The sequence below is a fragment of the Chenopodium quinoa genome, unplaced genomic scaffold (assembly GCF_001683475.1).
Source record: "Chenopodium quinoa cultivar QQ74 unplaced genomic scaffold, ASM168347v1, whole genome shotgun sequence".
In the NCBI taxonomy this organism is placed as follows: domain Eukaryota; kingdom Viridiplantae; phylum Streptophyta; class Magnoliopsida; order Caryophyllales; family Amaranthaceae; genus Chenopodium; species Chenopodium quinoa.
The window spans coordinates 2,299,046-2,323,108 of record NW_018744996.1 but is presented as its reverse complement, the minus strand read 5'-3'; the positions used below and the strand labels follow the sequence as shown (position 1 = coordinate 2,323,108).

At 35.5% G+C, this 24,063-nt stretch overlaps 1 protein-coding gene across 2 annotated transcripts in view; it reads right to left on the bottom strand.

Moving 5' to 3' along the window:
* LOC110707297 (ABC transporter A family member 1-like) overlaps positions 1-16,411 on the bottom strand; it is a 31,397-nt gene extending 14,986 nt beyond the window's left edge. Inside the window, exons 1-19 of one of the 2 annotated variants that reach the window (XM_021885315.1) lie at positions 16,033-16,411; positions 14,717-14,796; positions 13,982-14,153; positions 11,021-11,103; positions 10,548-10,764; positions 8,391-8,620; positions 8,243-8,303; positions 8,052-8,138; positions 6,187-6,419; positions 5,990-6,104; positions 5,817-5,906; positions 4,849-5,006; positions 4,652-4,764; positions 4,019-4,125; positions 3,062-3,124; positions 2,503-2,589; positions 782-880; positions 507-691; positions 154-208 (exon numbers count right to left, since the gene is read on the bottom strand). In XM_021885315.1, coding sequence (XP_021741007.1) covers positions 154-208; positions 507-691; positions 782-880; positions 2,503-2,589; positions 3,062-3,124; positions 4,019-4,125; positions 4,652-4,764; positions 4,849-5,006; positions 5,817-5,906; positions 5,990-6,104; positions 6,187-6,419; positions 8,052-8,138; positions 8,243-8,303; positions 8,391-8,620; positions 10,548-10,764; positions 11,021-11,103; positions 13,982-14,153; positions 14,717-14,796; positions 16,033-16,119 — 2,322 coding nt within the window. In that variant the 5' untranslated portion in view covers positions 16,120-16,411. Of the gene's footprint in view, positions 1-153; positions 209-506; positions 692-781; positions 881-2,502; positions 2,590-3,061; positions 3,125-4,018; positions 4,126-4,651; positions 4,765-4,848; positions 5,007-5,816; positions 5,907-5,989; positions 6,105-6,186; positions 6,420-8,051; positions 8,139-8,242; positions 8,304-8,390; positions 8,621-10,547; positions 10,765-11,020; positions 11,104-13,981; positions 14,154-14,716; positions 14,797-16,032 lie in introns of those variants that run through there. The other variant, XM_021885316.1, reaches the window with a different exon arrangement.
* Between the last annotated feature and the right edge of the window lie 7,652 nt (positions 16,412-24,063).

Genomic DNA, 24,063 nt, shown 5'->3' with positions numbered 1-24,063 from the left:
TAGCGATCTCATGTAATTTTTTGTGGAACTAAGCAACAAAATTATATATATGTGCACAAAGCTAGTAAAAAAGAAGATGCAATGAGAAACCATGTACTTTTTTGTTAAAATAAGCAATACGATTGTCCTTATGTGCACAAAGCTGAGGCTAACCTTCACTAAGGTAAGGGTATAACCGACCCCATATTGATGCTTCAAGAAAAGGGAACTGCAACAACAATAGATCCAATTATAGAATAAATAGGGAGCTGGGATTCACAATCTAATCCAATCATTTAAACACACACACACACACATAGCAACATACTATGTGAACGTAAATAAATCCGTAATTTAGGTGAAAAAATTTCAGTCCTCTCCCTCTTCACATGAGAAGAACATCACTAATAAGTAATAACCAACACCATGAACCCAACGGAACAAGGAAAATAAAAATATAAAGCAATTTACTCATTTTTTTTAGTTCTACTTTTTATTCACAGTGATGACTCGAGATAAGAAGAAACCTTCCACAACATTTCAAAGAGCCATTTGCCATTATAGCTATACGATCTCCTAATGCTTCAGCCTCATCCATTGAATGTGTCGTCAATAAAACTATCCTTCCTTTCTTAATCTTCTTAATTAACTGCCATGTCAAGCGCATTGAATAAGGATCCATCCCACTAGTGGGTTCGTCCAGAATAATAACCTGCAAAACATATGAGCAAGCTTGTAAAGAGATTCGCGAAAAAAAAAAAAAAAAAAAAAAGGAAATCACCCTAACAAAGGGATACCCTACCTTACTGTCTCCTATAAGAGCAATTCCCAGAGAGAGTTTCCGTTTCATACCACCAGATAAACAGCTTACGAGGGTGTTAGCTTTGTCAGAGAGACCAACCTGTCAAAAGATGATAAGCAAGGCGAAAAGATAACTACCAACACGGAAAAATGTCCAGAAAAAGAATCAAGATAATTTTTTTTAAAAAGGATATTACATCTTCAAGAAAAACCACCCTGATATTGTGCAAATTTCATGGAAAAGCTTCAGTCTAAGTTTTCTAATAGAAAGTACCATCAAAGTCTAAGGAAGGGTTATTTTGCACAAAAAAGAATGGGAAATTCTACACCATAACCCTCAAGTATTGACTTTTTCAAGCCGTGCCCCCTCCTTTTGAAAATTACACACTGTAACCTTCAACTTACAATTATGTCTCACCAGTGACCTTGCCGTTATCCTACTGTAACAGTCACCATTAGTGGGATCCACTTTGCACTTTTTAATATTTTTTTTTCTCGAGTTGCGCGCTTAAAAAAATCCCGTTAAAGGTTTTAGGGGTCACTTTAGCCTTTAACGGTCCAAATTGAGCTCAGATTTGACAAAAAAAAACGTAAAAGCCCTGTTTTGTGAATTCTAAATTTAACTAAGGGAAATCCGAATTCACAAAATGGGGTTTCTACGTTCTTTTATAGCAAAATCCGAGTTCAATTCGGATCCTTAAGGGTTAAAATGACCCCTAAAACCTTTAACGGAACATTTTTTTTAGCACGAAAATCAAGAAAAAAAATTAAATAGGTGTAAAGTGGGCCCCACTAACGGCAACATGTAACGGAGGGTTAACGACAAGGTTACAGCGTAATCAATAAATGGACCTTGAGGTTACAGCGTGGAATTTTTAAAAGGAGGGGGTACAGCGTGGAAAAGTGAACACCTGAGGGTTACAGTGTAGAATTTCCCAAAAAAAAATTATCTTTATCGAAGGATTGCAATGTGATGGGAGAAAGGCTTAAAGGCAAAGATCAACATATTTTAACTCATAGAATGACCGCACAAACAAAGAGGGCCATAAAGAGAAACAAAAGGCATGCTCCAAGAGAAATAATTACAGGAGAGAGGACAAGGAATACTCAAAAATTCAAAAGGAAGTGCATGAAGCCAACTAGATAGAAACCTCTAAAAAGGGTCTAAAACACATGACAAAATTTCAGTCTAAAATCAATAATTATCTAACTTCCAGCCCCTTAATTGCCCCTAATTATAAGAAACATAATAGATTAATCCATCCATAAAAATGTAACAGACGGAAAAATACTGACATGTGAAAGAATCAGTGCACAGCTCTGACATTAGCCCAGACAAATTCCTTCAATTTGCAAGTTCAATGTTTAAATCACTACATGAATTGTCTTCATGACATCAAGTTATAGCCTCAAAAGTCAAAAGTGCATTTTATTGAAACCACTATACCAATTTATGATAAATCATCCTGCTAGCCAGCACTCTACTGGCTCTTTTGTATAGAGTTCTTTTAGATATAACTAAAACAACTAAAGATACTGCAGAAATGGGGACAGTGAGTCCTCATCAATGAGATAGAAATCATGAACAGATGAAACCAAAAAATAGATATTAAAAAAAAAAAAAAAAAAAAAAAAAAAAAAAGAAAAAAGAAAAAGAAGAAGAAGAAGAAATTAGCAGCAAGCATAATTCAGGAGCCCAGAACAGTATCAGTACATCAATACCTCATCAATCATATCAGTCACAACCCTTTCTAGAACATCTTCCTTCACACCTTTCAGTACGCCAAACAATTCCAAATGCTCTTTCACCTACAAAGATTTGAGTCATGTCAAAGCATACCAGCGGAAGTGTTCAAGCTAAAATCACAGAGCAAACAAATAGAGACATTGACATCAGAAAATCAGCCTACAACTCCTTAGCAATGACTCAATACAGAACCAGTCACCACCAGCACAAAGGCCATCTCAATTATTCTGCCTCATTTAGGATGCAAAGATGTGCATGTTCCCTCTTCAAAGGGTCATAAATAGTTCTCATTAGCCTACAAACATTTTGAAGCTATCACTAGATTTGAGACGAATCATTTCACATCTCCAAATAACAGAACAATGACAGTCTTATCGCCTCTGAAAGGCAGAATAAACCTCCAATGTGCAGTTGCCGGCTCTGAGGAGGTCTAGCTATACACCATATTTCATCATACTAGACTATCAGTTTAAGAACTTTCATGTTTACACAGTTTTCAAGGAATATACTATCCAAATTGCTTGAAATGCTTACACTGAGTTCAGGAAAAAGAATATCACTTTGAGGGCATACTCCCAAATCCTTGTGTATGTCATTCTGCATCAGACGAAAAATAGTACTTAGAAACAACAATGTAGCCAAGTAAGACAACCAGTAAAAGAAACACTAAATGTAGAATGGATAAGCTCATTCACTCTGTCTATATCCACGAGTAGATCGCAGCAGCACACTGCGTGAGATTACCAAATCTCACATAGTACAATTCTGGTACCAAAATTACATATTTTGGTACCAAAAAAATTTGGTACAAAACCCGCATAATTTGGTACAAAAAATTTTGATTTTGGTACAAAAATGTGATTGCTTGGTATGTTGGTACCAAAATATGCAATTTTCATACCAAAATTATTTGGAAATCTCACACAAATGTGCAGCTAGGAGTTCCTCCTATATCCACTAATATGAGGATGATGAAATAACCAATACACAGAAAATCTGAACCTCTTTCATCAAAACATAAACATTTTACAAGTACAATGCCTTTACTAGGGACATTGGTCGTTTTTTTAAGTACACTATTGAGTATTGACCCAAGAGGGAGGCCTTAAACCAAATCACTCGGCGTTAAAATATGACATCTAATCATGAAACAACTTTTACTATTCTCTAGTAACAAAGGGTGGAAAGTCTTTACAAGAATAGCCAAATCTATGAATGCCCAAGTCTATTGCTCATATTTTCAGAGAATTTCAAAGAGTGATCTTGTCGCTACAGTATAAAGACAGAAATTTGGACGGATAAATTAAAATCATCCTTTCTGGAAAGCAAATTACTATATGAAACATAGATGTACATACACTGATACGTAAAGCACAAAATCAACAGACATCATTATCCACCTGAAATCCTAATTGAAGATATATTATAACAAAATAAATGTGGACAGCACCTATAATTAAATTATACAAAATCTTCTGAGGAAACACATACCATATCTGTCAAAATATTTTTTCCAAAAACCAAAGCATCCCCAGAAGTTGGAGGAATAAGTCCAACAAGCATAGATATGGTTGTGCTCTTACCAGCCCCATTGTGTCCTACATAACATAAAGTAGAAATTTAGCTACAAACAAACATATTATAAAGAGAGAAATCATGCATAGTCTTCCTAGATGACATAAAATAAAGTGGTCTACTTCATATTCGTATTTAACATTGCTTTAAATAAAACAAAACAATGTGTTTTCAGAGTACTCAATTTGGGCTCAGAGAACTAGGAAGCCATTAGCTTTCTCAAATCATTTTTTGAAAATATTTGTTTGCTTTGCACATCACTAAAGTCAACAATAATACACAGATGACACATCTCTTAATAGTTCAGCAATTTAAAACTCTCCCAACCCATCCTACAAGAATTCTGACCTCTTCAATTCTAAAGCTGGCTGTAATGACTAATTTGGTAAATAAATTGCAATGTATCTGGATACTTAAGCTTCTAATCACAAATCTCCCAGTAACATCAATAATCAATAGACATTTTCATATATTTGATTGTTAAAAGTCTAGCAATCCAAATTAACAATAGCAGTGAAAAATAGAGTTAAGGGCTGCCTGCATGCATACCTAGAAGAGCAAGAATCTGATTTTCATACAAAGTCAACTGCAATGAGTTCACAGCGCAGCAATTCCCCTTTTTGGAAGCATATACTTTATTAAGATTCCTTATTTGGAGGCACCTGCACATCAACATGCTAAATTTAAAAAAGTAAAGGGGAAGGAGGGAATTTTAGTCACATAGCTTCGTGGATGACCTAACCTACCGGCCTTCAACTTCTTGCTGTTTCATTTCCAAGCTAGTACCCTCAACTTTCGATCCAGATTCAAAAGAATAAGGCTTAATTTTATCTTTATTTCTCCAGAGGCATTTAGGCAATATAAGCTTCCATGAAAATTTGGCATGATCTTCTTTTGGTAATACCTGAATACACAATAAAAAAATCTGTAAGTTATTAGCCATACAAAAATCATTTAACCAAGAAGAATTACTAGATAATTCAACAAACACTTTTGATCAACGCCTTTAGAAAAAGACTTACTAATACTTGAACGATAGTTTTTCTTTTCTTAACAAAGGTTGAAAGTGAGAAAACGGGAGGGGGGAAACTAGGGTAAGAAAAGGGCACTTTTCTACATCAAGCTTGCATATGTCTGTTCAATGAAATTTCTACTTAAACCGGAGGAGAAAGACTCGTGACAATATCAGCAAACACGACAACACATTAAGTGCAACAGTTATCTAGTGGTTTAGATCTCCAAATAATCATTAGTACTGCCTTCTCTTAAAAAACAATATTTCATATTTCACAACTTACTTTTGTGATCTAAGTGTCGGTTAAGCTTTTGACCGTAATTTAGTTCCCTCATGCCCACTAAGTTATAAAACGATATCAAATGCAAGAAACATTAATACAAGCTTAACCATGATATCTTTACATTATAACACAATTTATTTGACCACCAAAGTGGCAAAATATCTTGTAATGAAGGCAGACTAATATTATCCATTTAAGATGCACAAAACTGAAAAGTCTCGTTGTGCAAGCAACAATTTTCATTTTCAAGAAAACAAATCAAAATATTGTCAGGCTGGTATTTCAAATGAGTACTTCCAAGTTAAGAAGCATTTAGCCAATTAAAAGTTAGCTAAGGAACAAGAAGCATAAATTATCAACCACATTTATTCCTACATCCTTGATAAGGGAATCCAATGAGGCTTTGATGATCATACCTTATCCAAGTAATTACCAATCACACCGTATAACAGTGCATCAAACACCATCATGCTCAGACAGACCAGAAAATTAACCCCAGATGATTCCTACATGAACCATTAACATAGAAACTTTAATGATTGTAGGAAGCCAGACTGAAAAATGCATCTTATAAATAATGTAAGCATACACGCCATATATTGCTCCAACGCAATCCAACATGTGCTCTCTCATAATCGGCAAAGTTTATTGATCCCAATGCAAAGGCTGTAGGAGACAGCAACGATGCAGCAGCCTTCAATACCCTGGAATAAAGAAAATTAGAGAAATGATACAGGCACACAAATTTGACAAACTATCACCATCATTAAAGACTCCAATACTGACATTGGTACACCTGGATCATTGACAGTGTAATAAGGAAAGAAGGCTCCTAAAAATGCAAGTGTCCCAACTGCCACAGCTGTTTTAGCTCTTGTGAAAAATGTAGAAATTAAGAAAGAAAGTGTTATAGCGCTAAGGCCAAAGAAAAAGAAGTATACAAACACCAGCGACTTATCACTGTACTCAAACAGGGAGCACATAGTGAAAGCGGTAATGATCCCGGAAGATACTGCAAACTGCATATTGGGAGAGAAACCAAATTAAAATTTCATCAAATTCCAAAAATGGAAGACAAGCAAAATAAGCAACCACTACAGGCTACATAATCCATAAATCAATTACAGCCAGAGGAGGACCAAAGCCCACCAAGATTAAGTATATAGGAAAAACAATTCGAATCACAAGTTATATACTTCCTTTGTTCGTCAATAATTGCAACATTTTGTGACTGTATTTTTTCCTTATGCATAAATCACAAAAATGGTCAAAGGAGAGTGCATGAATGGTGTAAAGTCTGGAATTTGTAATTCAAAATAAATAAATAAATAATAAACAGGATGAAATATGAAATAGACATGCCAAGAATTGCCCATGAGAATGGGCCCAAAAAAACGCTAAGCACAATCTGCCCCAAATTTACACTTCATTAGACACTTGATCCCCCAAGATACCATCAATTCTCTACAACCTCATTAGACAAGTGATCCACAAAATCCCATTTTTCTCAAACCAAATCACTCACAAAATTGTAAGCCGAATCTTTTCAAAGAACTTAACAACAATTCAAGCCAAATAGAGGGCATTAGACCCTAAGCTTGCCCTGCTCCTAGCTAGATCTGTCAAAACTGTCAATCGGGTAGGTTTCAAGTTTGGTTTATTTTAAATTGGGTCATTTTCAAATACAAGTCGAGAATAGCGAATACTATATCACGACACAAAATTTTAAATTACAAGTTAAGAGCACTTTTACATTTTCAAATTTTGGCAAATGTTTGGGTATATTTCAATGTGAATTTATTTTATAAATATCCATAATCTAATATAAATGTACATCACGTTTTGTGTGCAGCTAGCCACACCATGTGGTTGCTTGTAAAAGAACAAAGTAACCCCTATTATAACACGAGCGAGTAACCCTTGTAATCCTTACTGAGTGAGTAATCCCCCCAATAACCTCTATAACATTCTCTATAACATTGATGAAGTAACCTTTGTAACACTAACGATGTAATTCCCATGATGGTCGGCCACGCAGTGTGGCTAGCCACATATAAGAGTTTGTGTATAAATGTATTATCAAAATTATAAATCTTTTTTTAAATACTTTTGTAATTACGAAACCATTAAAATTGTCTAAATACAAATAAACCATAATGACATCAAGTCAAAAACTAACCTAACAATTCACCATAACTGAAAATTAAGGCTCAAAATAACACCACTTTTTTTTTTTTGCCTCAATTGAATGATGTATTAGGGTACTTTGAAAATTTTAATAGTAAATTAGGTCATTCAAACAATCAGGTCAATTTTTCTTAAACTTATTAAACAGACCTCAAGTCATAAGGAACTGCTTTGAAAAGACAACCCCCAAAGTTGAGATTATCCCAAATTAATCAATAGTTGAGATTGTTTAAAGAAGATAGGGCATAGTTGGACTATAGTATTATTTATCCCAATAGCATACAATGTTTAGATTCTATTAAATGAAATCCACAACTCTATGAGACGTCCATAAGGATGTTTTGAAAAGATGCATAAACTATAAAGGATGAAAAAAGATTTAGAAGCAAGTAAAGAACAAGCAGGTCACTTCCGGCAAAATAAATTTAATGGTTGCACTTCAGAAGGTGTAATGCATTAAATACCTGTATAACGTAAGTTATAAACCATGAGATTTGGAAAATATCACTTTTAAGACCCATCATATATAGCCCATCCTTGATTTTTTGCTCCTAGAATAACAAGAATGAAAATAAGCTCAGGCCAAAACTAAAAAGTATTAGATATACAAAATAATTATTTGTTTGTTTCAAGTATCACCCATTCATTATCCAACCTTTTCAAAAACAGAATAACTTATTAGGCGAGATATTGGGTAAAGAAAACCCAGCAGGTACCTGTGCATCACAATACAAAGACGTGAACAACTAAAGGCTTATATTCTGCAAATGTAAGCTTATAACGAGAAAATAAATGTTACATACAATACTCCCATCACTTTCTTAATAATAAATTGGAACTCATCATCAGTGTAATCACGAGTTGGAAAAGGAACCAGCCGTATGTTTGAAGGAATGAACTGCATTGAAGGAAACTTCAGCGAGGATTGTATGTCAAAGGAATTAAACACATGAGCTTCAGAGCCATCAGAAATGTTGCTAATATCAGATTCCTGAGCAGCAAATATTATGAAGGAATCGAGAACTTGTTGAAGCTGCACCAAGAGTTAAATTAAAATAAATAAAAATCAAACCCTGCAGTGATAATAATTAACATAAGAATACTGCACACAGTGGCGACAATGAAGAGTCCAAGAAGGCAACTTGTAGTAAATGCTAGATAGAAACATAACACGGCTGGAGGCCTAACTTACAGCATTGGCAATCACTTAGGTATTTGGCTATTTGAATTGTAATAAACTTCAATATTAAATAGAAGCTCGGTCCTACGTTTATACATGAAAGTAATTTGGGGCAAATGGGTTTACAGGTATAGATGATAGCAATATGCAAGATTTAATCACAACAGTTATAAAAGAGGACCGTAATCAACAGTCAAATAACCCAAACCAGGCCCAAGAAATGCAAGGGATGTCATAACTTTCAACATAGTTGTTTATGTAAAGCACATTCTAACATACGATCATGCTAATCGCCATTTCTGTTGTTATAGGTCAACAATTACTCTTCATTTAATAGGAAAATTTTCAGAATATAGAGTATGAGCTGCATACATGAAATCTCTACAATCACACAAATTTCAGAAATTCCATATAAATCAATAAAAGAATTTTAAAGTCATATAACCTAGATCTACAAAGTAAGTAAAATTTTGTTGAGGACTATAAAATTACAGGTATTTGGTTTGTTATAGAATATACAAAAGCCATTGAGTTTGTCATTGAACCAAACTTCAATGTTTACCTAAGATAAAGCACTCTTCTACCATGATGCTGAAGCAATACAAGACTCAGGGTCCAAAAACCCATCAAAGATGGTTAGTAGTACTTGTGGTTGTATAAATGATGTCTTTGATTCAGGGAGATGGGATGTCTATTTTTCCCTTTATTTAATATGACTGTATTGCTAACAGGTTGTGGTGTGCTCCGTGTTCATTTTGCCCACCACATAATAAATAAAATAATAATTCCTCCGTTTCTATTTAGTTGACGCGTTCAATTTAGGCACACATATTAAGGAGAGGAGAGAGGGTGAGAAAGAATGATAAAGCAAGTGGGGTAGCTAGTAAATGCAAGGTATAAAACTTTCCCAAAAAGGAAACGTGTCAACTAAAAAAAAACATCCTAAAAAGGAATACATGTCAACTAAAAAAAAAACGGAGGTAAGTATATATTTTGTCACAGAATTGTCGAACTGCTCATGCGGCTTAGTAATTTAGAGCATAGAATTGGGAAGATAGAGATCTGAAGTCTCAACATAGCTATCATCCTATTATAATAATGAGAAGACACTACCAATTAATTAATCAAGTGCCAACTCAAATCACTATGTTGTAACCAAAAACAAGGGGTTCCATGTGGCAAGGAGCTGTAGAAAGACATTGCTTTTAACAAAAAAAAGTGATAACCAACACTAATACTTAAAGTTTCTAAACAATGTTTTACATTATAGGATCTCCTAGTCTCTCTGATGAATACGAGACCTATGAGACAAATGCAACTAAGATTTGAGTTTCTCCAGATCAACTGTTAAGACTCGCCTAAAAAAATATTCACATCGTGCAGTAGAACTCTATATCACTAAATGCCACACATTATCAATTCCAATACCATAAAGACTAACAATCTAATAGTGAACCAATGTCTCTATGAAACACTAATACATGGCCCCCACATGTCCAATAACTAACCCATATCACCAAGGTCATAAACGAAAGAAAAAGTTTCACATAAATTCAGATACATTGTTCTATAAGCATATAGTATGCATAATTGTAAAATGTGTTTTTTTTTTCTCTCCTATTTACCATACTTGATACCAACACAGGACTGCACATGTAATTCCTACATTCAAGCTCTTTCCCAGAAAATTAATTACAATTGCATGACTGATTACAAAGAGGCAGGCAAACAGGTAAAGAATGTGCAAAAATGGTTGTATAGGAATGGGAAGAGATCATACAGTCAAGAAACCACTAAATCCATACTGCAAAATTGGAACGGTGTTCACACCCAGCTCCAAGTCATTAAGATAAGGGCCATCAACATCCATGATGGATTTAACATCAGGAAACCCAGAGAAAGCCCATGTGTGGTTAAGGCGAATACTGTAGTCATATAACTTAGGACCTTGACTGTGAAATACCACTGCCCCTCTGATTTTAGGATTTGGACAATTCCTGAAAAAAAAAAAAAAAAAAAAAACAAAACAAAAAAAAACCATGAGTCCACACTGCAAAACAAGCTGAATAAAAAGAGTTTACATGGCATGGTTTGGCACACACACATGCACCCCACACATTTTAAATCCTACAATAGTCAAATCTCCTGTACTGAGACGCAGGAAATTTGCAAAATTTAATCAGCCGAACATGCTAAAAGGGTAAGCAAAAACTTCACGGAATGTTTAATCAAACACACATATAATATACTCACTTCTCTTGATTGCAGGTACCATACAAATCTGAGCGAATGTAGGTTTCAAATTCCAATTCGTCCTTGTAGACTCTAGCAACTAACTGTGAACAAATTAAATCAATATAAATAAAAGCTCATAAAGATTCTAGAAGTATCTTAAGCTCATATAAATCTGGTAAATGAAAACTTGTAGAAGAGATTTTCAAAGAAGGTTTAGAAAAACAAGATGGCCCAGATACAAACCAAGAAATTTCTTGTGTGATGGGATATTTAGTGTTCTTATCTGACTTAATTTTGTTTGCTGGTTTGGCTTGGCTCCATGGTTTGGGATGAAACATTTTTTCAGAAGGAAAATTTGTCTTGTACTCCCTTCATTTGGAAATAATGGTTACGATTTGCTTTTCATCACAACCAAGGCAATCATTGGAAAATAAAAGAAAAGAAAAAAGTGAAGAGATAAATTATAAGATTATGTTTAGTTAGGGAATGTCATAAGAAAAGAATAATTACTATATAAGGTAAGTGGAGTAAACCTTTGGAAAGAAGGAATAAAATATTGTACATCCTATGTTCCAAATTAGAATAAGTGTGTAATCATTAATTTGTAACGGCTAAAAAAAGAGAAGTGTAACCATTATTTCAAACGGAGGAGTATGACAACAATTATTGCTTGGGGTTCATAGAAGTGATAGAATAGCACCAACTAAAGCAAGTGTATTGAGTTGCACCAACTTTTATGTTGGCTGTATAGGGAAGTTTCAACTTTAATTAGGGTGTGCATAATGACATTTCAATATAAACTTTCCATAACCACCTTCCACAACCCTCCCCTCTCCTTTCTTCGGTCCACAACAGCCTTGCCATCACTAAAAAAAACACAAAATATAACTAGATACGCCAGCTTGGATAGTTTGGAAAAATTGGGCACGGCAAAGATTGGGGCTGCCACTATTGCCTCTCTTTGAGCTCCTCAAATGCTTGAGTCACTTCTACACTCGGCCCAAAACTATCCTTCATAAATTGTTTAGTTACAGGCAGGTTGCAGAATTTGCTATAAAGTATAAACACCTGGTTGACCAATTAAACCCAAAAATCCACATATATCAGCCTTCCCTATCCTTTTTAAGTTGCTCCGTTATAGTAGAATTAGCTATGAATGTTCACTTAACCAGTTAAACCCAAAAATCCACATAACTCTGCCTTCAATATTCTAGGATGTGGCCATGTCCTTGCTAGATGTCTTTCTATTGGTGTACTATCATGGAGACCCAGTAGATAACAGTTTTTATTTATCAATTTGACTCCATTATAGCTTTCTTGCTAATACTATTGATGCACGGTTGCAAACTAAACACTAGGGACACTCTGTAAACTTGTTATATTTTATATTACTAATTAGTAATTACTGAAGGTAAGCAGGTGTGAAATTGCATATATCCAACTACCATTCTCTTTCTCTATCTTAATGTAATAAATTATATGCCTTGTGGTCACTATTTAATAATGGAATTATTAAATTGGTTTATGTTCTTGCGTGTTTCACATGCTCAAAAATGTTCTCAAAGAAAAAACATACTTCCTCCGTTCTTTTTTACTTGACCCGCTTTGACTTTTACACTATTCACCACCCCTCCTTTGACTGTCTTTAGTAAATAATATGTAAGGAAAAACATATTCATGTGGGATCTTTTTAAATTCGTCTCAATAAATACTATCATAATATATAACTTTTATAATTTTTACTTATAGAGAATAAAAAATATTGATCATTAAAGTTTTGCATTGGCAAGCGTGATAAAAGAAACAAGTGAAGTAAAAAAGAACAAAGGAAATATATAGTTATGGGATTTGAAAATTCGGAATCACTCAGTTCTTCTAATTTTTAAATAGCCATCTCTCTTCCTGTTTCTCTTTAAGTTTTTAGGTTGGTAAAGGTATATGGCTACGAGTGAGGAAGTGTTTATATAAATGACTTAGTTATGAGACAACTTTAATTCAATATCTAGTTTTGAATCTTTGGGATTTGATTGGGATTGCAATCTAATTTCACGATTTGTAGACCACCTAAATCATGGTTTGAATAGTTTTAGTTTTAATTTCATTGTTATATAGGTAACATTCCCAAGGTTTGAACCCTTGTTTCAGCTAAAATATGGATTTTGATTAAATAAAGAATTTCAAATTTTGTGCGTGATACAAACTTCATTGGTGATGCTTCAACGAGTCAACAAGTAGAATTCTACGTGCTAGAAATAACATTGCATATAAAAGTCACGTTTTTGCAATATCCTTGAAATTCAATGATGACTACTAGCAGCTATCACCCAAAATTTTCCTAGCAATCTTATCATTGACACACCGGCACCTTCTCTGATTTAACTTCTCATTGCCGCCAATAATAACTATGAATCTCTGGTCAAACCCCCAAGAACATGGTTGGAACATAGATCACCACTAATTTTTACCTCCAAGAAAACCCTATTTCAAGAATTTTCCCACAAAAATAGTTTCATAGCCTGAGTTTCCCCCCATCCTAAACTCTTCCAATCCTCTTCTTGCTGAGAGACCTATCCAACCAGCTAAATTGACCCACAAACTTATCACATCCACCATGAAATAGCAACAGCACCATCATTGTGCATAACAACTTCTCACATCCCCTAAATCCCAAAGCTTTCATCTACAACAATGAGTGTCCATGTGGGCCATCATAGAAGAATAAAGACAAAAGTGTATGGTAGAGAGAGAGAGAGAGAGAGAGAGAGAGAGAGAAATCCCCCAACTTCCCAAAATAGAACTCCATATTCATTCAGCTAATATCTAAAGAGTTTGTTTCAGCTCACAAATACTGCAGCAGCAGTGAATCATAAAGGAATACATAATATGTAATAATTTAAATTTGGAGCAAAAGGTAGACTAGCAAAAGCTGAAGAAAATTTTATGAACCAAGGAAAATCGGTAGAGACAAGCAATGCAAACCTTCAGCAAGGGGAACCGCAATGACAGCATGTTGATCATTGCTCTTGTCTCACTTGAATTGGGAGTAAAAGCCAAATACTCATTCTTTTCCACTAAGAGCTCCAAAATTTGGTCAAAGGGACGAGATATATCGCCTTTACCAACCTCCAAGAGCATATCTTTCCGAATGTTCCTATAAGCAATTTAGCAAGTCAAGTATCATTATACTTCTACAAATGTTAATATTAACATACAATTCATAGTATTTCCTTTGGATAAAAATTACCAAAAACTAAACCAACATAATTGCAACAAATAAGCAATAAGGAAAAAAATGATATATCCAATATCTTTCAATTCCTGAGTTCAGATCAAAGGAACTAACTCTTAGCTCCAATACTGGTCTCTAAAAATTATCAATGATATTAGTTACTACCATGTCTGGATTAAAAAAATTAATCTTGTATTTTTTCTCTTTTCTTATCTTTTTAACATGGACATTGTACCTCAAATTAGAAGTTTTCACTCAAAAACTTTTAATTTGGATAAAACAAAGGGATGAAAAGTGCTCCCCTCTTCCAATTCATTTATGTTGCAAGCCATTTGGTTTCTAGTCCTTTTAATTTAGCTCTTTCTGAATATTTTATATATCAGAAAAGAGCTAAGCCATACAAACAGAAAATGGCATGATCTTATGTTGATGTAAAGAATAGATGACAAATCAAAATAAAATAACAAAAGTTAAGGATAGCATACGGTTGGGCAGGGTGAATGCGTGTATCAACTTGAGTTCGAACAGCAATCAACATCAGCATCACAACTGTAGGAAGAAATATCTACATGAAAAAGAAAATGTAAATGATGAATAATTCAGAAAGATGAAAAAATACATCTTAAATTTCCTGCTTCTTGCCGTCATCACATAATTCATAAACCACAGAACATCAACCGTAGTCAAATAAATGCATACATAGAATAAAAACCAATCTAACATTAATCGACAGTTAGTATTGGTCTGCAGAAAACATTATCATCGCAATTTGCACATTCCCCAAATTTACAAACAAAAGGCTAATGCTGGATGAAAAAACTATTGTTTACCTACATTTGACAAGAATAATGTTCCTGTTCCAGCTTAGAGTTAGCTACTTAGCGCCTTACTAGAAAGGTGACTCACAAATAATCATCCAAATTTTGCACAAGAAATCAGACATTTTCATCTCCAAGTCCCACTAGATGCTTTATTCTTTCGGAAATTCTATGACCCACAATCAATGGGAGACATTAGATATAGGAAGCACATATGTATTGTAAAATGGCATTAGAATTGAGCGTCACATTGTGTCACTCAAGTATCTAGGAACCATACCTTTGACCATTGATAGATAAATTAAATATCTAAGATGTAAACTAAAAAACCTCCAAAAAATTGTTTTAAAAAATATTTTGAAAAAAATAAAAACCTAGTCCTCAACCTAACTACCATAGTGAAACAGAGAAGCACTTAAAGGAAGCAAGAAATAGGGCAGTTCTCTCCAAACGCCTCATTTAACGCAAACTTGAAACACCAAGGTTGTTAAGGTGAGCAAACTAAGCAATAATCACTTCCAAAATTCTAGTAGCACACTAATTTTTTTCCTATCCGCTTAGTAGTCCCCTCCCAAACTACTCTAAACATTAATCCACCTCTAGCAACATTCCATGGAATCCTAATTCGAGAAGTAAACACAATCTAACTGCCAAACAAAATTATAATCATTTCATTCATTCATTCCTCTGCTCAGACTATAACACTAGAAATAAACCAAAAACGGCAATATTCATACTTCAAAACACAAATTCAAGCAAGATACCAAAAATTAAGTTAAAAATTCAAAAAAAAAAAAAAAAAAAAAAAAAAAGTACACTAAACTATGATCAAGCTTTCATTTTCTGAATTACAGGACACTCAAAAACAACAATCAACAGTACGATCAAAATTCTCAAACAGAAAGCAACAATCAAAAGTAGAAAACAACAAAAATTCAGTTAAAAAATTCAAAATATCAACAAAAAAAACGAAGGATCAAAACCTCAGCAAAAGTAGCATAAGGATGCCGAATTTTAAGGAGCCAGTTTTTACGAAGCATCGCCTTCAACTGCCGCCGTGATTCCGCCATAGTCGGCAAAAAATGGAGAGAGAAAAACCCTAATTTCAACGATAACGTCACCGGAAAAACATCGGAGTAGGAGAGAGAATTGAGAAAGATAAAAAAAAAAAATGCAGAAGAAAGTGGAGGTGGCGGGCAGGCGGGAGGTGTTGAAAAAAGAAACAGTAGAAGCAAGTAGACAAGTGTAAGGAGAATTGGATGTTAGTGTAATCGGAAGTTTCCTTTCATTATTTTGTTAAAATAGTACTTTAGTACTGTGTTGTTTTCAATTGAAAATAGAGTGGGGAATAATCGCGTTGAAAATACTCTTTTCTATTTGTGTTTGTAGTGAAGCTAACGTTATTTATTCCTTGCTATGTCTATAAGCAAGCAATTTGATTTCGGATGATGGGGACAAGTTTATTTATTATTAGTCGTAGGACGGTTTCAATCGTCATCACTTTAGTGGAGTGGTCTGTGGGAGTATAATTGTATATTTTGTAATTATTTTTAAAATGGAGTGTTGGAGTATGATACAAACGAGCGAGCCTCGGCTCCATTCCTTCCAAAAAAAAAAAAGGGAAAGAAAAAAATGAGTGAACCTCCATTAATTGGACTACTTTACAAATTTGTAAATCAATAACTATGTCGTTGTATGTAAAAAAAAAAAAAAAAAAAAAAAGGTGAAAAGAAAAATGCATGAATTGACAAAACTACTTCCAATTTATTAGATTAAATAACTACAGTATCCGTTTACAAATCAGACTTATAAACTTGAATCTTCTGTACAAAATACATGATGATAAGAACTTTTTACAAATCGATGAAATTATGTTTAGTGATGCACAGTTAAAGTTCATGTAATTAATTTTAAGTGCACTTTGAATTGTTACTTATGTAAGCAATCTGTGTAAGATAAACGGATTGGTTAAAAAAAAATTAACAGTGTGCATTATTATTGGTTAGTTTTTCAATTGCAATTTTGCACGAATCAGTCCCCTTGCTTTTTCTTTCTCATTACAGTTGCCCCCCATCTGTGCAACATTCTTTATTTAAGTGAATTGTACTTCTGAATGCCATTCATGAGGCATTTGGTAATGACTTGGCTAATTTTCTTAAGTAATAAAGGATCGTTTTGTGTAAAAAAAAAAAAAGAAAAAAAAAAGTGAAAGTGTACTTCACCAATCATTTATTTAATTCCAATGCACTTCCATTTTACACAATTCCTTAACAAAATTTCATTAATACTTTCTCGTAGAAGGTTTGCCATTGGTGATGAATGGAATGAGGAAAATAATAAAGAGAAATTGATGTTACTAGTCTCAACTATGTACATTCTTGTTTAAATGGTCCAACTATATCGATTAACTTATGGCGGTCCCAAATTTGGGGGTGTCCTTATTAAAACAATTCCTAGCTTATAATAACCGGGGTAAATTGGTTAGAATTGTCATGTATTGAATTTTTAGTGGTCTGTTTTAAAAAAAAACATGAAAATGGTGTAAAGGGAGGAGGTGAGTGTTAAGAGTCGGTGGAGCTTTAATTTTTGAATTACACCTAACAAAAACAAGACACGTATCACTATTAACTGGTCAAATCGGTTAAAAATACAAATTATCTACAGAAGCTTGCAAATTCTCAGGAGATAGATCTAAGCTTTGAGCTTAATTTCGCTGCACATTGGATTCTGCCTTCTCCTCGAGATCTCCAGTGAAACTTTGAGTGAGATATTCACTGGATAGCTTAGTAATGGTAGCCTAGTTTTTCTTCATTGGTTTTTCGCCTCCTATTCAGCAGGTTTCATGGATTTCACACTAAATAATATTGGTTTAAGCACCTTTAATTTTTTACCCCCACTAACTCTCTTTTTCCTTTTTTTTTTTTGACAAGAAGAAAAAGGATTTCATTAATGAAAGATAGCCAAACGGCACTTACAAACAATTCCTAGGAAAATTAGAATTCCAACACAAGTATAAATCACCTTAAAACTAGATACATCGCAGATTCGATCAACGATCCTCTTAATAAAAAACTTCATCTAAAGCAATACAATATGTGAGTTAGCACTAATTCGGCTTGAGATCCACTGATGAATACTTGTTTGAGTAAAAATACTCATATGGTCTTATGGATACTTTTGGAGATTATGAAACCCTAAATCTTCAATCTTCGGCAGACAAACAGAAAAAGAAATTAACCCTAATAGAATAACCACCATCTCAAAGATCGGATCCATTTATTGAAAGCAAATAAAAAGTTTTTTGGGGCTTACCATCGATAAAAACACCGATAGAAGCCCCTACAAAGATTCACAAAAGAGACCAGAAGAAAATAGATGAAAGAGAAAGAGAAAAAAAGGAGAAGAGTGAAGGAAAACCTTTTAAAAAAAAAAAAACAGAAAAAATCTAGCAGTAGAGGCTAGAAAAACCCTCCCAAGGGAGAAACCTTAAAGGAAACCAGAAAAAACCCTCCCAAGGAGTAACCCTAGAGGGAACGTATGCGTACCATTTTATCCTTATTCCTATTTTACTTTCATTCTCTTCTTTAAAATTACAAACTAATGGGGACATGAGGTTGATTATTAAAATATGTGTTAATTTATGACTCATTTTCCTATAATTAAAACTGTTATTCATGTGTCATTCACTACATATTAATATTTTGTATTCAAAATTTATTATAAAGTATAACATAGCACTAGTAGAAAAAAAGAATTAGGCAACCCCCCTATGGCAACGGTTCATGAAAACCGTTGCCAACTTGCTGTGAGCGCCATTTTAAAAAAAAATTTGGTTTTATTTGGCAACGGTTAACCGTTGCCAATTGATAAAATTTTAAAAAAAATAAAATTAAAAGGGGTAGATTGGCAACGGTTAACCGTTGCCAATTTAAAAAAAAAAATCGGGATTTTTGAATACAAACAGCAAGCTGTGCAAACGTTCTTCTTTCACCTCCAAAAACGCGCGCCTTCCTCTCCCCAAACCATTCCTCCATTGAATTGAAGCTTCCATTGAAGGGCTTTGTTCTTCTGCCTCCCTCAAGCACGCACTCCCCTGTTCTTCTGCCTCCCTCAAGCACGCACTCCCCTGTTCTTCTGCTTTCACCCCTCAAGCACGCACGCACTCAGGTCTTCTCTTCTGCCTCCCTCCATATATAGCAGCTCCTCCATTATTGAAGTATGTAGCAGCTCCTCCATTGTTATAGCGCTCCTTATTGCTAGGTAAGTCGTAATAGCGCTCCTCCATTGTTATGGTTTTTGAAGAATTGGTCTTTAAATTAGTTAATATTACTAGGGTTTGTCAAGAATTGGTCTTTTGTGTTAGCATGAATTGGGTCTGTGATGTTGGAACTTGAATAGAGTTATTTATAGTTAGAAGTTCCTTGGTATTGAAAAGATGATATACCCTTGTATCTTATTACTATAATTTGACAGATGTTTGTGATGATATTGTGTCTGTCAAACTGGCTTCGAATGAATTGAATGAAATTTTAGCAATGCACCAACTGCCCTCAACCTTGTTGCTGCTTTCATTGCTGAATTTCAGCCAAAGACATGGATAGAAAACAGTTGTTATTGTATTTAGTACAAGCTACATTTACCTATATTTCTAAATTGTTATGAGATTGTTATGAGAACTTTATTTATCATCACTAATAAAGTTGAGAATTTTATTTTGTTTATAGGATAATTTAGTCCTTTTTATTTAAGAGAACAAAGTTGAGAGTTTAGGGTTTAGGGTTTAGGGTTTAGGGTTTATGGTTTAGGGTTAAGAGTTTAGGGTTTAGAGTTTAGGGTTTAGGGTTTAGGGTTTAGGGTTTAGGGTTGAGAGTTTAGGGTTTAGGGTTAAGGGTTTAGGGTTTATGGTTAAGGGTTAAGGGTTAAGGGTTTAGGGTTTAGGGTTAAGGGTTTAGGGTTTAGGGTTTATGGTTTGAATATACTTTTCTTTATGAGTTGCTTCTCACTATATATATGCGTGTTTCAGGCTAAGAAATGGGTGTCAAGGGCTTCTAGGGTAAGATCATCAGGTTGGAGAGTGGGCGGAAAACATCCTGGTATGGTATCTTACTCTGACTTTCCTTGTTCTTGCATTGCTCACTAATATCATTCTTATCTTTTCCCTTAATCTGGTTTTCTATTTGTGTCTATATAGGTTACACTGAAAAAGATTATCAGGAATTTTTGGGCGAAGCATAGACCTTGGCATTGACCTTCTATTTGAGAGTGTTGAGCCTTTATAGGTACTCAGGTATATATATATATATAACTTTATGTGCTTTAAATAAGTTCTTGGTTGCACAATTTTGTGGAGATGGTGTGTGATATAACTTTGGTGCATCTTCTATCATGATGTGTGATTAAAGTGGTGGTTTTTAATTGATTGCATGTATCATCATATGCCTAGATACCCGTTCAAGGCTTTCTCATTAGGAGAAAGTCTTGAATAGTCCCCGGTTGGGACTGTTCTTGAACGTTTACTCTCACTTAGGTGGTGAATGTATGTCAGTTTTTTCGATTTTAAGGAACATCTTGGCTTAGCATTTCCTCGATCACCATGTTCTCTGGGTACATATGTGGGTAAGTAATTACCTACGTCGTGTACTTGGAGAACTGGGGGGAAATGCTGCCGGATTTTCCTTAAAATTGGAAATCTGATATACATTCACTAGTGAGAGTAAACGTTCAAGGATGGGTTAGGTTGGAGTGATAAGGACCCTTTGGAAGCATATATGCATTTTTGTATGTATATGAATGTTATATGCATGTTGTGTGTTTGAATTTGATTTGTATATATAATAGATGTAGCAATTATACATTATTCGTAATATGTTGCCATGTTTAGAGACAATTTACTTAATGGAGCGGGATCGTGGATGGATGTATGGTAGACGTGATACATTGGAATTCTTTAATGGGGTTCAAGAGTTCTGCGAGACGGCTTCATCTTATCAGCGCAGAATGGGTTTCGAGTGCCTCTATTGTCCTTGTGTTGATTGTAATAATGTGAAGGTGGTCAATAGTGTTGATATCATTAGAGATCATGTAGTTTGTCGTGGGTTTAGGGTTAAATATCATGTGTGGATTTGGCATGGTGAAGAAGGAGAGTACAGTGGGGATGTTATTGGGTATGATGTGCATGATGATAGAAGCAATGATATCCATGTGGACGAGGAATACAAGAATGATGAACATATTGATGATGATGGTGCTGAGGAGGGATTTGAGGATGATCATGTGGATGAGGTTGAGGATGAAGGTGTGGATGAGATGATGCGTGGTTTTGAAGGTGACGTGTTTGAGTCATTATCGGAGGCTTCTAAAAAGCCTTTGTATCCGGGGTGCAAAAAATACTCCAAACTATCAGCTGCTAACTCTTTTTAACATTAAGTCGAAGCATGGGTGGACGGACAGTAGTTTTACTTCCTTGTTGAGCGTGTTAAGTGGGATGTTGCCAGATGGGAATGAAATTCCTAAGTCTTACTATTACGCTAAGAAGCTCATGTGTCCATTTGGTTTGGAGTATAAGAAGATACATGCATGTCCTAATGATTGTATTCTTTACCGAAATGAATATGAAAACTTGGAGGAGTGTCCAAGATGCAAGAAGTCGCGCTACAAGCGCAAGAGTTGCAATGCTGGTACGAAGAGACCTCCTGCTAAGGTGTTGTGGTATCTTCCCATAATTCCTAGGTTTAAGCGTCTGTTCTCTTTACCAAAAGACGCTAAAAACTTGAGGTGGCATGCAGAGGGAAGAAAGAAAAACAGAATGCTGAAGCACCTAGCCGACTCACCGCAATGGAAGAACCTTGATATGAAGTTTGGGGAATTTGGTGATGAAGTCAGAAATTTAAGGCTTGGTTTGTGCACGGACGGGATGAATCCATTTGGCACTCTTAGTACCCAGCACAGCACATGGCCGATACTTTTAGTGATCTACAATTTGCCTCCTTGGTTGTGCATGAAACGGAAATATGTAATGCTTTCACTCTTGATATCGGGGCCAAGGCAACCTGGAAACGACATTAATGTGTATCTTGCGCCATTGGTTGATGATTTGAGAAAGATGTGGGACGAAGGGGTTTCCGTGTTTGATGCTCATAAGAATGAGAAGTTCACATTGCGTGCAGCTCTTATGTGGACCGTTAATGATTTTCCTGCATATGACAACTTGTCTGGGTATAAGAATAAAGGGAAAAAGGCATGTCCCATTTGTATTGATGATACGCCAAGCAGACGCCTTGATCATTCTTTCAAACAGGTGTATTTGAGGACAAGAAGGTTGCTCAGGCGCGATCACCCGTACTGTCGGCAGAAAAAGGCTTTCGATGGGACGGTGGAGGAGGGGACTGCTCCTAGGCCACTGACTGGTGAGGAGGTTTACGCTCGGGTCAAGGGTGTACGAACAGTATTTGGGAAATCTGAAAAAGCGGCGGAATCAGTTGCTCTGTTTAAAAAAGAATCAATCTTTTGGTTGCTCCCGTACTGGAAAGAACATGACGTCAGGCACTGTCTTGATGTAATGCATATAGAGAAGAATGTGTGTGACGCTCTTGTGGGAACGCTGATGAATATTCAAAACAAGACAAAGGACGGAAAGGGTGCTCGTTTAGATTTGGAAAAGATGGGGGTGCGTCCAGAATTGTGGGTTCAGCAAAGGGTTAGTAAGGGAAAGGAACAGGAAAAGGAAAAAGAAATGGGTTCGAAAAAGGGAAAGGGGAAGAGCAAGGGAAAGGGAAAGGCCGCGGATGCGTTGAAGAAGAAAAATGAGGGAAAAGCCAAAGAGGGGAAGGCCTATTTACCTCCGGCTTGCTACACATTGTCAAGGGTAGAAAAACGGAGGTTTTGTGAATGTCTGTATGGCATTAAGGTTCCATCAGGGTACGCATCTAACATGAAAAGATTTGTATCCTTAAATGGAGAATTGAAGCTGACAAGTATGAAATCCCATGATTGTCATGTTCTGATGCAAGTTTTTCTACCAATTGCAATACGTGGTATTTTGCCAAAGCACGTGAGGGAAGCTATTACAAGCCTCTGTTCGTTTTTCAATACAATATGTAGCAAAGTGCTTGATCCTTGTAACCTTGATGCTTTACAGGCGGATGTGGTTGTGACTTTGTGCAAATTTGAGATGTACTTCCCGCCCTCGTTTTTCGACATAATGGTGCATTTGATTCTTCATTTGGTGCGTGAGATTAAGTTGTGCGGTCCAGTGTTCATGAGGTGGTGCTACCCTTTTGAAAGACACATGGGCACATTGCAAGATAAAGTTAGGAATCGGGCTCACCCGGAAGGAAGTATGATTCAAGGGACCGTGGCCGAGGAGATTGGTAATTTTGTTGCCGACTATATAGCCGTTGCTGAACCTATTGGTATTCCTACTTCTCGACATGAAGGTAGACTTGATGGTCATGGCACAATCGGGTCGAAACGAATGTCACCTGATCGAGAGCAGTTCTTACAAGCACACCTTTATGTGTTGCACCATGTTGCAGATGTTCACCCATATTTAGACGAGACATGGCTAGTTTGCGTGATGAGTTTCCGTCGAAAGGTGAAAGGGCACTGATGCAGTTGCACAACAAGAAGTTTGTGAGTTGGTTTCGTGATCGAGTGATGGGTGGAAAGTACGAGAATGTCACAGATACAGTAAGGTGGCTTGCTTATGGTCCTAGGGATGATGTTCGCTCATTTGATGGATATGACATAAATGGGTACACATTTTGGACTGAGCGTCAAGATTTTAAATCATCCTCGACCCAAAACAGTGGTGTAACGGTTGTGGCATCGTCAAGGGAGTTTGCAAGTGCTAAGGATAAATCACCCGTTGATGCAGAGTTGTCATACTACGGTCGAATTCAAGAAATATGGGAGCTTGATTATTGTGACTTCACGATTGCTCTTTTCCGGTGTAAGTGGGTTGATAATATCAAGCGTAACGTCAAATTTGATGACTTTACTCTTGTAGATCTTGG